Consider the following 15,890-nt stretch of genomic DNA (forward strand, 5'->3'; position numbering starts at 1 on the left):
CTTCGTCAACAGTTTGGCGGATATTTAACGTTCATGTTTCTGTTGCTGGGAATCACCGACGCTAACCACATCAGCTTGTCTCTACGAGAGATTTCCTGGCAGCCATAGTGTACAAACAATACCATTCAACAGTTCCATTTGTTGATGTAGACATTGATCTTACAACTGAAATTAACAAAGCCTGCTGTTTTGAAAAATCCCAGTGTCTCACTAGCGCGGCTCTAATGCTAGCACTGCTAATGCTATTTACATCCATTCTATTCTTCAGTCTTGGTCACATTGACACAAGTCAAAGTAGATGGAGATAGTAGTACAGTAGCTGGACATACTACTACAGCAGATGGGTATAACAGTAGATGGAGATAGTACAGTAGATGGACATAGTAGTACAGTAAATGGATGTAGTAGTAGATGGACATAGTAGCACAGTAGATGGACGTAGTAGTAGATGGAAATAGTAGTACAGTAGATGGACATAGTAGTACAGTAAATGGATGTAGTAGTAGATGGACATAGTAGCACAGTAGATGGACGTAGTCGTAGATGGCGATAGTAGTACAGTGGATGGACATAGTAGTACAGTAGATGGACGTAGTAGTAGATGGAGATAGTAGTACAGTAGATGGACGTAGTAGTAGATGGAGATAGTAGTACAGTAGATGGACATAGTAGTACAGTAGATGGACATAGTAGTACAGTAAATGGATGTAGTAGTAGATGGACATAGTAGCACAGTAGATGGACGTAGTCGTAGATGGCGATAGTAGTACAGTAGATGGACATAGTAGTACAGTAGATGGACATAGTAGTACAGTAGATGGACGTAGTAGTAGATGGAGATAGTAGTACAGTAGATGGACATAGTAGTACAGTAGATGGACATAGTAGTACAGTAGATGGACGTAGTAGTAGATGGAGATAGTAGTACAGTAGATGGACATAGTAGTACAGTAGATGGACATAGTAGTAGATGGACATAGTAGTACAGTAGATGGACGTAGTAGTAGATGGAGATAGTGGTACAGTAGATGGAGATAGCAGTACAGTAGATGGACATAGCGTGTATGCTGTGCTGTTGAGTATAAAGAATATGGGAGCAGCCAGTGGAAAGGTTTTGTCATGAATACGTCTTTAGGGGGACACGAGTGGAAAACTACAAGAGATGTACACACCCTTGCTGTCTTTCCACTGCTTCCTCAACTAATCAGAAACTTCAGTTGTCTGTCAAAGTAGGCTAGTTTGACAGGACGCAGTAAATCATCATTTAGCTTTCAATCCCAGTCCTTGTGTTCAACCTCACATCCCTTACCGCCAACGCATCACCTTCTACTATGACGTGTACATGGGCAACGAATGGAGGTGACAGTAAAGATTACTTTAAAAAGCGCAGGTGAAGGAGTGAACACACCTCACCTGGACGTGAGACATCGTGTCCTCACCTTGGAGCCAGGCCTGCAGGAGGGACGAACATGTGATGTTGGGCTTGGTCAGGTTGGGTCCAAGACAGTCACACAGGATCTCCCCTTCACCTGGCAACCTCCTAGTTGTCTGACAAATGTATTTCTTGGGACATTGAACATCATCTCTCTCATGGAGAAGGAGCCTGAATTTGTCCAGGAGGTTCGGAAATTCAGATGAGACGTAGGCGGACCTGGCACCAGGACATCTTAGGGCGCAGGTCTGTGATCAGGATTGTGGTTCTATCATCAGACCTGCATCTGCATGATTTGGACAGACCGTGTCATGCCCAACCAGGAGGAAGCCTCAGCTTAAACCAAGGACACGCTGGAGGGATTGTGGCTGTCTGAGTCCGGGGTCTGCATCCTATTAGACCAAGTGGATACCTGGTCTACGGCCAGATGTTTGGACGCTCCCCCTCCAGCCGCGAACCAGCCTTGTGAATTCAGATGGTCTAGCCTTCCTCACAAGGTTTGGAGGCCATCAGTGATGTTCCATGGTAGTACCACATACCTGCGGCTGTCCTGCAGCCCCATCCTGATCACGATTATCTTTAATATTTTAATTCATTCATTTTCTACCGCTTATCAGTTCAGGTTGACAGTGAGGGGGAGGTTTAGAGAGGGTCTGTGTTCGGAAGAGAATGGATTCATGTAACAAAACATTTCTTATCAGTCGCAAGAGCGCTACTGCCGTCTGGGAACGCTACTTTCTCTGCCAAAAGTACAAAGTTCAGCTTTAGTCGGTGGCCCAAGCAACAGAAAGAAACATGAAGGGGAGCCAAGTCAGGACTGAAGGTCTTTCAAAGACATCACCTCTTGGAGCTGGCGCTGATGAGGTCACTACATTTACAACAGCAAGAATTTTCATTGTTTGTTATTGTACATTTAGTTTATTAAGAAATGTATTGTGAGTCATGTGACACATAAATCGGAAGTACTGTACTTTACTGTACTACTACTATGCCCGTCTACTGTACTACTATCTCCATCTACTATACCATCTGCTGTCGTAGTATGTCCATCTACTGCACTACTACGTCCATCTACTGTACTACTATCTCCATTTGGTACTACATCCATCTACTGTACTACTATGTCCATCTACTGTACTACTATCTCCATACTACTACTACGTCCATCTACTGTCCTACTACTATGTCCATCTACTGTACTACTATCTCCATCTACTATACCATCTGCTGTAGTAGTATGTCCATCTACTGCACTACTATGTCCATCTACTGCACTACTATGTCCATCTACTGCACTATTATGTCCATCTGCTGTACTACTATGTCCATCTACTACTATCTCCATCGACTACTACGTCCATCTACTGTAGTACTATCTCCATCTAGTACTACATCCATCTACTGTACTACTATGTCCATCTACTACTACGTCCATCTACTGTACTACTATCTCCATACAACTACTACGTCCATCTACTGTCCTACTACTATGTCCATCTACTGTACTACTATCTCCACCTACTATACCATCTGCTGTAGTAGTATGTCCATCTACTGTACTACTATGTCCATCTACTGTACTATTATCTCCATCTACTATTATACCCATCTACTGTGCTACTATCTCCATTTACTACTATGTCCATTTACTGTACTACTACTAAGTCCATCTACTGTACTACTATGTCCATCTACTGTACTACTATCTCCATCTACTATACGGTCTGCTGTAGTAGAGAAGCACATTGGAGAACGGAACGTCTAACCATTGGTCCACATGGAGAACAAGGTGAATATAACTTTGTTTAAAAAACTATTATATTATATGTTTACGATGCTTCAATGTCCTGCAATGGCGTGTGAATGCACTGAAGAGCAATAAATGCATCGAGGACATCAGTAAAAGAAGCATGAACTCTTTACTGGACCAGGGTAGTTACACCTCTAATGAGGTTCATTTGGTCTAACATTCCTACTTTCTGAACTCTTCTTTTAACAGACTAAAGTTAGCGTCTGCACTCTCTCACACCTGGGATGTGGTCAGAAGTCTGATGGGGGTGGCGCTGTTGCCCTGCCTTCACAAGGAATATCCACCCTGAGGAAGACTGCAGTCGAAACTTTCAGGTATGAAAACATACAGCACCTGTTTCACCACTCATCGGCCACATGGTGGCAGTGTTTACTTATCCATCGCCTTCTCCCTCCGAGCAAATAGTCTGGAATGCTGGGATGGCCCCATCATTGACTGGTAAGGGTGCTTTAGATGCATGGATGGATGTTCCGTAATGCTAAAACATACAACATTCCTAATGCTGGCTTTGTGCTCACACATGCTGACTAGACGTGAGTTGGAGACAAGCTGCTGATCAACTCAGTTGCGTTTATACAAAACACAGTGATGAAAGATGAAAGATTTAAGAGGTGGATGGGTTGCTATATTGTGTTTTGAAATAATAATCCTAATCATGTAGCAGCAGTAATGATAGAAATATGATGTGTCACAACATGGCAGACTTATAACATCCACCAAGGATGTCTTCCTTTCACTTACTTCTCCATCACACACACGTATCCGCACGCCTACACACACACACACACACACACACACACACACACACACACACACACACACAGACCGTCTGCTGCTGTCAAAACACTCAGTGTGGATAACAAACTGCTATGTCTACTAGCTGCTCTCCTGGCTTACACCCACACACACAGACACACACAGAATACACACACACACAAAATACACACATTGCCTCACCCTCCCAGCCCTGCAGTCCAGTCGAGTCGGGCCCAAAGTGAACACAAGGACTTGATTCTTCTGGATAAAGAGGTCTTGTGTTCATAAAATGTCAAGTGTGAGCTAAGTGCTAAAGTCGTCAGAATAGTACACCGCCCAGTAGTAGTATACATACACATATACAGTCATAGTAGTACAAGGAGTAGTGTAGCAGTGTAAGAGCGATCCTTGACTGACGGTAGCTGTTATTTTTATTTCTCGTCGGCTCAGCGTGGCTAAAGCTGCTGCAACAATGTGACCTGACCGCTGCTGTGACGGCTTGTTTGTTTGTGTACACAAAGTTACAGCACTCTATGAATCATACACATACTGTACATACATAGTACATGCTTTACATTCCTCACCACCACTTTTCCTGCTATCCTAAATCAGCTGGAAATCAACTGTCCATGGAGTAAGTGGCCATGATACTGACTCTGATACACGCATCTTTTGGTTGTATATTCCTATTGTTCATATACTGGTTCTTCTTTCCCAGTTGGTACATATTGGTGCCCCAACACATTGTTTTGGGATGGGCTAGAAAGAGAAGACTCCTGGCTTTTTGGGACTTTTTTAGGGCTTTATAGTTGAAATAGGTGGGTCCCATTACCTGCATTGGAAAATGCACGGAAAAAGAAAGAAAGGTTTGGAAAACATAATGTGGTCATAGCTTGAGTGCTTACCTAATCCCATTTCAATTTAGTTAATTGTAATGGTAATGGTTTTATTTCATTTGAACATGCATCAGATTACAATTGAGTGCATCCCATAATCAGTTCACAGTTCCACATGTCCAAAAGGAGTAGGAAGAAGCTAAGCTTATTAAATCCTACCCCTCCATCTGGTACTTTTACAATCAGTAACTGTTACATTTGTTCACTTCCTGCTTTCCTAATATAGTTTAAGTTTTTTTTTAAATTTTTCATTTTCTTTTTGTCACGTACCGAAGTACAAGGTGATATGACCATACAGTGACATAATGGGTACCATTACCAAATTTGACAGTGATACTTCAAAACTGCTGTATTACGTATTTCCAAAGTAGGATCAGATGTTCCAAAAGGGTGTTCCGTTTAGTCGGAGTCTTCACTAACCTTCATGGCATCTTGGCTGGATTGCCATGAAACTTTAGCAGGAGTTCCTCGCTCTTTTGACAAAGGTCCAGCCATCAAGCAGCCGGTGTGATATCAGTGTGATTGGCTCATCAATGTGCCAGTCATCATTAGGATGGGCCGAGTTATGTACTACGTTAGAAGAAGCGATGGTACTATTTTACACAGAGAAAGTGATTGTTATTTTTTTACCACCTGGGTTGTGATTTGGCGAAGAAGAGACTTATTTCCTGAGAGGAGAAAAATAACATCTCTCTGTGGCTTCCTAGCATTCTTTTCCAGCACAGCAAAACACTCGCATCATAGAGACTCACCAGGATCTGCCTCAGGAAAGCCAAAAACTTATTTGAAGACTCTGTGCACCTCGCTCATAACTTAGTCTGAGGTAGCAGATGCAGGAGTCAGCAGCTTTTAATCCACGGCTACCGAGACTTTCAATGGCAATCCCTCAGCCTAAGTCTCACCTGATGTAAATATCGCTATGAAGAGAAGAAAAGTACGACTGAAACCTTTTTAGAGACATTTTAGAGAAATAAGACACTTGGATGCCAAGTCTATGTGGAAAGGTCTCTTGGACGGAACATTCCACACCGCCGTCTGGAATGTGGACACAGGCGACCTCATGATGCTACTCTACTCTCTTCACTCAACCATCATATAGTAGCATGTAGTCATAGCATTTACTACTATCATTTATGATAGTTTAGCAGTTTAGCATGTACTGGAGTAGTATCATGGGGTAGTATCATGTAGTTGCATCATGTAGTGGTGTCATGTAGTAGTATCACGTAGTATCATGTTGAAGTTCTATCATTTTGTGGTAGCATGTAGTATCATGTGGTAGTATCATGTAGTGATATCATACAGTATCACATTGTAGCATCGTGTATTGGTATGATGTAGTAATGTAATGTAGTATTATCATGTGGTGTCATGTTTTGTATCCTGTGGTGGTATGTAGTGGTATCACGTGGTGGTATCATGTAGTAGCCAGGGTACCCGAGTACGTATGGAGTAGTATCATGTAGTCAGAGTACAAGAGTACATATGTAGTAGTATGATATAGTAGTATGATGCAGTAGTCAGAGTACAAGAGTACATATACCGTAGTATGATGCAGTAGTCAGAGTACAAGAGTACATATGTATATAGTAGTATAATGCAGTCGTATGATGCAGTAATCAGAGTACAAATGTATGTAGTACTACGATGTTGGCATACCACCATTAGCATAGCTCAACAGCAGCTAGCGTCATGGTGATTTGACACCTTGCCATATGCAGCATAAGGTATATACCTCATGTTAGCAGCTAGCATGCTACCAACGAGCGCAAATCGTGCTAAATGTGAGAATGTGAGGTGAGAAATGTCATGTGAGAATTGTCACGATGGGAAAAGAAAGAGGAAGAGATAATAGCGCCATCTTCCACAGCAACACTGCCAAAAGGTAAGTTAACATACTGTACATGTTTATTTTACTGACAACCATATCATCTCACAACAGGCACAAATAATAATCCCTCATAAAAGTAAGCTAGCAAGCTAAAACTCAACTCTGAAAATCATCACTTCCTGTCTGTCCTGGCACTGGGGAAGACATGTCTAGCGACACATATTACTGTGTGTAAAATCTATGTAATGTAAAGTCTTTTCATGCCTACTATATTGGTTAATATGAGCGTAAAGCTGAGATATAAAAACACCCCAAAAGGTCCAAACATTTCCTAAACTATGCTGTGTATTTGGATGGAAGATTTGTTGTCATAAAAACATTGTATCCTATACCAGTATACTTGCTTCCAAACAATGTGAAGAAACGCTCCTACCTGGAAGTGTACCTTCTTCAGCATCATGGCTTCATCCGGCCCAACAAAAAGCACCAGTTTGTGTCAGGAAGTCCAAGCGGTGTCGGCTTGGACTGGCAGTCCAGACATGCGCTCTGACTCAGCAACCTTGCTCCTCCTCCTCCTGTGAGAACTTTCCGAGTTCATCATCCTGCTCACTCACTTGGAAAACAGACACGCCCTCTTTTTAGGGAGCCTCCCCGACACAACACCCTGCAGTCTGACCCGCCCCCCACCACACACACACACACACACACGTCATTCCCTACACTTCCCCATGTGTTGCGATACTTGACGTCAAGTCAAAGGGTGTGATGGTACTTTCCCCTCCCACGGTACTGCAACCTTAAAAACCATTAAAAGTCATCTTCTGTTGTTTTTTTCTGTTCACGTGACTCCTTTCAACGCATTTCCACATTTCGTCGGCATTTTATAATTGACAACATTTCAAATGATGCCGTCTCTGGCGCCCCCTAACGGTGGAAAATCATTTTACATTCAACATCCCACTTAACGTTGTGCCGGTTCCATCCCCAGTTGGTACATTTTAACACATTCCCAGGATTCCACATTTCAGGTCACAAAGTTTAGCACATATTTACTTTCTACTTCCGCCAAGCACAGCATAAAGATACTAGTTCCACATTTCTCAACCGATTCCCGTGAGTAAAAACACCTCAATTAGCCTCAGAAGTACAAATAAACTAGGTTATTGGTATGGTTTCCCATAATTCAATTAATATAAAATAACTTTAATATTTTAACTCGGCATGCAGTCACATGATCCAAGCTGACGGCTTAAGCACACCTTGTGATATTTTGGACCTAAACAACTGGACGAACGCAAACCAAGACAGAAGTTTAGCAAAAAAAAAAAAAAGGACGTTAACCGAAAAACATGCTTTATCTGTATATCCACCCCACAAACACAGTTTGCTGCATTTAAGTATGCTCAGAAATCCCAGAAAATACATTCACTTGAGTAAATTGTAAATGACATGACGTCTTTGAACGCAACGCCTCATACTAACACAGACTGGTGTTATGGAAATCGATTTAGCTTGATTCAAATGGTCTGTTTATGCATATAATTCACGTCCTGTCATTGATCTTTCTGCTCATAAAATCCAGAAAATATGGCATATTTCATTCAAACGGCGATTAATTCCATAGAAAAGTATGATGAATTTAGATGAATTTCTAATCATTGACAGATTTAGTTTGTACACCAGACAGCAAAGCACTGATCCATTAATTGTCTTACGTTTATTAACTTCCTCCATGTAATTCAGGAAAAAGATGGTTCAAACACAACTGGGGAAGTCCATCAGTTTATAAAAATATAGGCCAAATGTTTTCGTATTATTGTTGGTCCACTTTTATCCATAGAGATACTGTATTTGACTGCAATAGAAGCTGCAGGCTTTCATGAGGTGTCTATGACAATAAAATTGGACTGTAAACATACATTTTGTCCACTGGAGGGCAGTAGTGTCACACAGTAGCTCCTGCCACAGTAGCTCAGTGATGAGGTTGCTGAGGATTTTAACCCAACACACCTATGGATTCTTCTTCATTATGAGCACTGATGATCAAGAAGAAAGCCAGGGTCATCTGCGGGGGCTCTTGTAATTACTCATTTCTCTGGGCAGACGTTTCTGTTAACCATGTTGCTGGGAAGACTCGCGTCTTGGCAATCGATTCCCATCTTCCCATGAAAACAGATTCCCAATCACACCTTGCTCCTTCCCTGCATTGGGCTGATTGCTGCAGCTAGATATCATGTGTTAGACATCCATGGTGCTTGTTGCCTTCAGATGAATAACAAACACCCCAGGTTTAGTTAGCTAGAAAAAGTAGCACTAAACGCCAGTGGAGCCTTTATAGTCAGGCATTAGCACTACATCTTCTCCTACACTGTATATCGGGGTGGGCAAACTATGGCCCGGGGGCCACATCCGGGTCGCCAAGTGTTTGAATACGGCCTGCCTGTTCTTTCCAAAGTATTTAATTTAAACTTAACATACAACCTGGCATCATGGCTTAAGCCAACCTTTTGATGGTTTAAGTAGCTGTTTTATCAATGTCGTTATTTGATGTGGTCGACTGTTTACAAAGTGCTCCTGAAAAAAGGGGACACAACACACACTTTTACATATATGGACTGTTACGTGTAAAATATATAGTCTGGCCCCCCATAAATTTTGTTAAAGCAATACGACTGCGAGTCAAAACATTTGCCGACCCCTGCTGTATATTAATGCCCTGGGGGTTATTGTTTTGTTTTTACCCCAAATAGCAATAGATGTTGCAGTGTTTTTTGAGGTGTCTATGACAATAAAATTGTAGGTGAAAGTTGCATCAAATAGATGTGATTGTCCTTTCATAGAAATTGTGTAATTAAATGTGCTAAAATACAAATACAAGGTGGAGGAAGAATTGTAATTGTGAATGTAGTACTCTACATTGGCCACTAGGTCAGTAATTGTTCAGTGAATGCCAATTGGAGCAAACACCAATTAGATGTCAGAATTCACCCTCTTTCTTGTCAGTCTCTGCTGGTGTGACAGGAGGCTGCTTCCTTTTCCATCCCAAACCTGGACGGAGGCTTGTGATGGGGGGTGGGGCCAGCATGAAAGGTCTCTGCAATATCATTCAGCATCGTAAAGAGCCTGCTTAGCTTTAGTGGAAGGACGCGGCCACGGAGGTTCCACAATGAGAGTCAGTGGGCCGTGTCAAAGTCAGCCTTGAGATCAATGAAGGCAATGAGCAGACTTTGCCGGATCCCCAGGCCCTGTCAATGAGATGAGGTCCGTGGTTGATCTGGTGTGCATGAAACCAACGTGCTCATGCCCCGACCTGGCCGACCCCCCTGCCTTGCCCCTTTTCCACAACACCCACCAGTGATACATCAATTCATATGTATGCACAATGCCCAACACCAAAACCCACATCCCATGAAGCGTCATGACGTCTTCTGCTGGATGCTGGTTGGCATGATGCTGAGTGCAAGTCAGCTGCGAAGTGAGCACTGGTCCTTCTTGATCTGTCCTCCATTGATGTTCTGTCATTCTGTCGTTGTGAGGAACAGGTCGTCAATGAGTTGCAGTGTTGTGTTTGCTTTGGGCGGACTCCACTGCACTACTTAGAGTCTTGAAGCACATCTATTATGCAGCTATTGAATGAATGATTGATTTGGATGTTATTGGAGCAGGCTTGTATAGGAATACAATCAACAGTTGATCTAAGTGTGTGAATATTCAAGCACATTCACACAGCATCTCGGGCTCTGCTGCCACTGCTGCACAACCACCCGTACACCGTGGAGATCCATCTTGTAGGAAATGTCCACAACAACAACTCCAAAGTAATAAAAGCCTTCTGGTCTACTTACTGTCCCCATTGCGGTAACTCAGGCCGGATTGTTGATCACAACGCCAGCCTCGCCCAATTCTCCTGTCGGACAAAACATATTCAGCAGCAGCTTAAGTCTGTTCTTCATCTGCTCACTCACGAGCGAGAGTCACCTTATCCACCATCTCCTCATTGACCACTTGACTTCCTTGACTGAAACATGGCAACAACCCAGCTCATGTACGCTCCCATCCTTCCAGGGAGGGGAGTACTGCAGTGCCTCACCTATGACATTCATATCACAGGATTAGCAAGAATAATGTTGTTGTCATGGGCGGTCGTAGCCACTAATTTGGATTCTAGAATACAGAGACATGAGGTTCCATCTAACAAATTTACTACAATAAAGTCTGTGAACACAGGGCTCGACAATAACGATGTACCGATGGCCTGGGGCAAGTTAAAACAAAATTGGGGCAAGTAAATCCAATCAGTGATATTCCCGTCTGGCAAGTGCACTTTAGCATGCCATACTGCCAAGAGTTTTTTTAAAAGCGGTTCTTGTTGGGTGTTGGTAAAACACGGACTGCGTAATTCCAGTGGTAATTTGCAAACCAAACCATTTCAAATCTTGAAATGGACCAATCACAATTGTTTATTTAGACCGCGGTCCCACACCCGTTCTTTTTCGCGATCAACCAATCAGCGATGGTTTGAGTAGGAAAACATCTATCATGGCGTCCCTGCCAACATGGTCTAATTCTTCAACAACTTCTGAAGGAAAACAGCAAAAAGTGATGAACCAGTGCCTCCTAAACAAGTATTTTATTAGCGGCAGCAAATCAAAGGATTCCCCATGGGCAAGTCATTTTTGTTTTTAATGTAGAGCCCTGGAACAAAAATATAAGAAAACAACAACAAAATTCAACAAAAAAAGGACTGGTACGAGAATAGCACAAAGAGCTGCTAGACACTGGGGTAGCAGAGTGGGCAAAATACAACTAAAAATCCCCGCACTAAGCTAAGCAGGAAAAAATGAGAGAACAGAAGTTGCTGAAAACAGGTTAATTTGTGAGTAGTATAATGTCTTAACAAGTCTGGTTTCTGTAATGAATTAACATTAGCATAAATGTAAGTCACGAGCTTAGAGTAGCACATGCTAATTTACACACACATACTGTATTTGGCTTCACAATGAAAATGGCGCCAACAGTTTAGCTAGCACAAATGTCAACATAATGCACAGGCTACACAAAACAATGATGATATTCGCCCCCTAATTTGCATATCGCGAACGATCGTTAACAGCCCATTAACTCACATTTATCACTAATGTAGACAGATATATATACAGTACAAGAACAAGCGTTCTGATGTGCCCAAACGGCTAGGCTGTGGTCCTACTGAGGACCCCTTAGTTGCCACGCAATTTGCCTGGTACAAAGTCAACATGAAGTCTGCCCTGAACAGTGCCTGTACTAAACATTACATTTAAGCGAGGGAATTTACAACAGTGTGGGTATATAAATGTTTGTCTGCAACATTGTATTCATTAAATACAAGGGAATTTACACCAAGGTGTATAAATGTTTCTGTATTGTTGGCCACCTGCTGACAGACAGAAACTGACAGGCACCATGACCCAGGTCAGTACACTTATTGTATGCACTCAAATAGTAGACAGGACTTAATAATGTAATAAGAGGTGCACTAAGCCAAGAAGAGCAACAAGTGGAAGCCACATTTCATCAGGAAATTTACAAATTCAGCCATTTTTACTTCAGAACATGTTAAAAAGTTCAATGGACAAATCCTGTGGATGTGTGTATATTTTGCATGCTAATGTATAACTATTTTACAGGTTAAAATATTGAGTAGTGTCTTGAGTACAAGGGTTCTCTACTTTGGAGGGGTGAAGCTAGGTTCATTTACTGGGCCTCCACCAAGAATGCAGCACCCTTGGACCTCTACTGGCTTTGTGCAAGCTCGGCTTCAAAAGGATTATTCCCAGGTTGATAGGTCATGTTCATCATCATATTTTCAAATGATCGTGGATCACTTGAAAGATTCATGTGACATCACTTAGCATGTATCTGACCTTCAGTCACATGTACCGTCGTCCTTTAATGCCTTTGGTGACATTCAAAGCTCTCAGTTACTCAGTTACTTTTTTTTTTTTTTTTACAGACTTTCCATCTGACAGACACCTTCACCTCGAACGTGCTGTCAGATCCTGCAACCAATTAGCTGTACATGACTGTTTATGTAACATCTGGGTCTGTAGTGGACGCAGAGACAGAGGCAAAGTTGGGAAAAAGTAAACTAATTAATTGCTCCCTCAGGAAGAACACTATTGTCCAAAAGCAAACCATACAAACATCAGAAATAAAAAATCAGAGGATCAACAAACCACATCCAAGATGGAGAACAACATAAGGCACCCGGGACACAAATGAAGGCCCCGTTCACACAGGGACGCTCCTCCCAAATGTCTCCTTTAGCAACAAGTTGTCAGAGGAGGAAAAAAAGACATTTTGGTGACAGGATTAAAGGAAAAGTTCACTTTTTGGGGGAAATTGGAAACAGAGAATAAAATGTCTTTGTACCTTTTTCTGTTCTTTAGTAACCAGCAGTAGAACATAGGTAAGTTTCAGGAAAAAATCAGTTCCCGACTACAAAAAAAGAGAAAAACAGCTTTTTGTGAAAAGATACATTTAAAGCGTAACTTTCATTTTGACACCAATGTAGGCATATGTATTTCGGCAAAATATCTAAACAACTATGCCACAACATAAACAACACTAAAAATACTTATTTCCCATGAAAATAAGCATTTAGTTACAAATATAACACTATTTGTGTGCACGTTAACATTTCACCTTCAGCACACTACACTTTTTATTGGCTCTTTTTTCCGTCCTCGTAAGACGTGAGGATTTCTGCTTCTGTCGGGGGAAAGTATGTCGTTGTCGACTAGTGACTCTGTACTCGATGGACAGAAGCCATGTACGAGCACTGATCTGAGATTCGGTTTCACCTGGCTTGATTAATCCGTGTCTACTCATCCTGGCTTGGGCTTTGTGCAACCAATTTAGCTTATAGACGTTCTGGTTTGGGGTGGCTCAGTCATTTGATCTGGGATAAATGAATTCTACTTTTGGGCAACGGGCCCCAGATCCTGTTTTCAGGTTTGTTTCGGGTTTTAGTGTGGGTGGGTTGGGGTAGCAGTGAGGTGACTGGACGACAGTCCTTTAGTGTTGGCCTAGTGTTGACCTCCTGTCCTTTTGTTTGTTTTACAGAAGTTTCAGAGGACGATCACATGCTTTTTCACGGATATCAGCCAATACTGATGGGTGGCGGATGGATCGGATCAACCCCAATATTAATAATTTGTATATATTTGTATATAATATGTCCTATTGTTAGTAAAATGTGCATATTGAAGTTATGATGGACAAGACAACAATCACATTTGAATATGACAAACACATAGCATATTCAGATGTACAGCCAATTAGATGGACGAGTGGTTAGCGCGCAGGCCACACAGCTTGGAGACCGGAGTTCAATTCCATCATCTCTGTGTGGAGTTTGCATGTTCTCCCCGTGCATGCGTGGGTTTTCTCCGGGTACTCCGGTTTCCTCCCACATTCCAAAAACATGCTAGGTTAATTGGCGACTCCAAATTGTCCATAGGTATGAATGTGAGTGTGAATGGTTGTTTGTCTATATGTGCCCTGTGATTGGCTGGAGACCAGTCCAGGGTGTACCCCGCCTCTTGCCCTAAGACAGCTGGAATAGACTACAGCACCCCCGTGTTGTGAGGATAAGCAGTAGAAAATGAATGAATGAATGCAAAAAGGTTCATGATATGGATATATGATATGATATATGATACACGGGTACACATATTAAGACTGAGGGCTGAACTGTGAAGTATTTTCATTCATCTTTGCATTGCTGCTTTGAAATGGAAAATATGTTAATAAACAGCAGATAACATATAATCAAAGCTAACAATGCTAATACTACACATATCTGTAGGACCTCTATGATGTCAGTGACCCCTGTAGACATGGCATAGGAGTAGTGGAGACTTTGGAGTCCCACCGCTCTCGCCACTACTGCTCCCGAAGTCAGCGCACATGAACATTCCCTGGGATTGGACATTCTGGACAGGAAGAGGGAGGAGAGCGAGGTACAGCCTCCGTGATAACATCAGCTTCATTGCCGTTTGTGTACAGTGGAATTGGTTTGGGCTGGATAAACATTGGATGCTGGAATAGCGGGAATGACGGTTAGAAGGCTGCAGCTTGGAGGGAGCTACCTTCTTCGGCTACCTTCACACTGCAGGGTATGATGCCCAGTTTGCATTTCCTATGTAGTCATTCACATTACAAAACAATGTAACTTGCTCCATGAACGCAGAGCGTCCAGGAAGTGAAGCACATAGGAAAAAGCACGATGTCTGTCGCTTTGTAAACAGTGTGTGACCTTCTTGCCGCGTTTGTGGCAAAGGTCAGATATACTCTATATGCAACCTGACCAATCAGACTACAGTATGTCGGATTAATATCAGATTTATATCAACATACAAACCAGGCCTGAGTCGCATTTGAAAAAAATCTGAATTGCACTGACATGAAAACAATTGGATACAGGTCAAAAATCAGAATTGACCAGAACAGTCTACTTGGCATCGATCAACGCCCTGAAAATACAAACACCTGGATGAAAAGGAAGCATGTGAAGACTGAACAGTACTGGTCGGAGTGAGCATCCCTGTGGGACGCCATGGTTAACTTTCATTGCAGTTTGTAGGTGATTGGACAAATACATTCATTCGTTCATTTTCTACCGCTTATCCTCACGAGGGTCTCGGGGGATGCTGGAGCCTATCCCAGCTGTCTTCGGCCGAGAAGCGGGGTACACTCTGGATTGGTCGCCAGACAATCACAGGGCACATATAGACAAACAACCATTCACACTCACATTCATACCTATGGACAATTTGGAGTCGCTAATTAACCTAGCATGTTTTTGGAATGTGGGAGGAAACCGGAGTACCCGGAGAAAACCCACGCATGCACGGGGAGAACATGCAAACTCCATACAGAGATGCCTGAGGGTGGAATTGAACCCTGGTCTCCTTGCTGTGAGGTCTGCGCGCTAACCACTCGTCCGCCGTGCAGCCTGGACAAATAAAATTTAAACCAATTTAATCTTTCAATACCAAAGACGTCCGATCACAACAACGTCTTTCTGCGTCTCTCTGCTTCTGCAGTAACATTTCAGAGCACTTTTAAGACATAACAACGGCCACAAGGGGGCAGAAGTGCAATTGATGAGCGCTCGACAGG

General features: G+C 42.5%; 1 protein-coding gene and 1 long non-coding RNA gene across 4 annotated transcripts in view; both read right to left on the reverse strand.

Annotated features, from left to right (window-relative positions):
• Positions 1-7,311, reverse strand: part of phldb1b (pleckstrin homology-like domain, family B, member 1b) — a 63,007-nt gene extending 55,696 nt beyond the window's left edge. Inside the window, exon 1 of the mRNA XM_058080686.1 lies at positions 7,159-7,311. Within this exon, the coding sequence (XP_057936669.1) occupies positions 7,159-7,185 (27 nt within the window). The 5' untranslated portion in view covers positions 7,186-7,311. The remainder of the gene's footprint in view (positions 1-7,158) is intronic.
• A 1,180-nt stretch (positions 7,312-8,491) lies between these two features.
• Positions 8,492-15,890, reverse strand: part of LOC131134669 (uncharacterized) — an 80,951-nt gene continuing 73,552 nt past the window's right edge. The window contains exons 2-5 of one of the 3 annotated variants that reach the window (XR_009131451.1): positions 10,704-10,815; positions 10,571-10,632; positions 10,129-10,248; positions 8,492-9,970 (exon numbers count right to left, since the gene is read on the reverse strand). This is a non-coding gene — a long non-coding RNA (uncharacterized LOC131134669). Of the gene's footprint in view, positions 9,971-10,063; positions 10,249-10,570; positions 10,633-10,703; positions 10,816-15,890 lie in introns of those variants that run through there. The other 2 variants (XR_009131452.1, XR_009131450.1) reach the window with 2 other exon arrangements.

Source organism: Doryrhamphus excisus, chromosome 8 (assembly GCF_030265055.1).
Source record: "Doryrhamphus excisus isolate RoL2022-K1 chromosome 8, RoL_Dexc_1.0, whole genome shotgun sequence".
Classification (NCBI taxonomy): Eukaryota; Metazoa; Chordata; class Actinopteri; order Syngnathiformes; family Syngnathidae; genus Doryrhamphus; species Doryrhamphus excisus.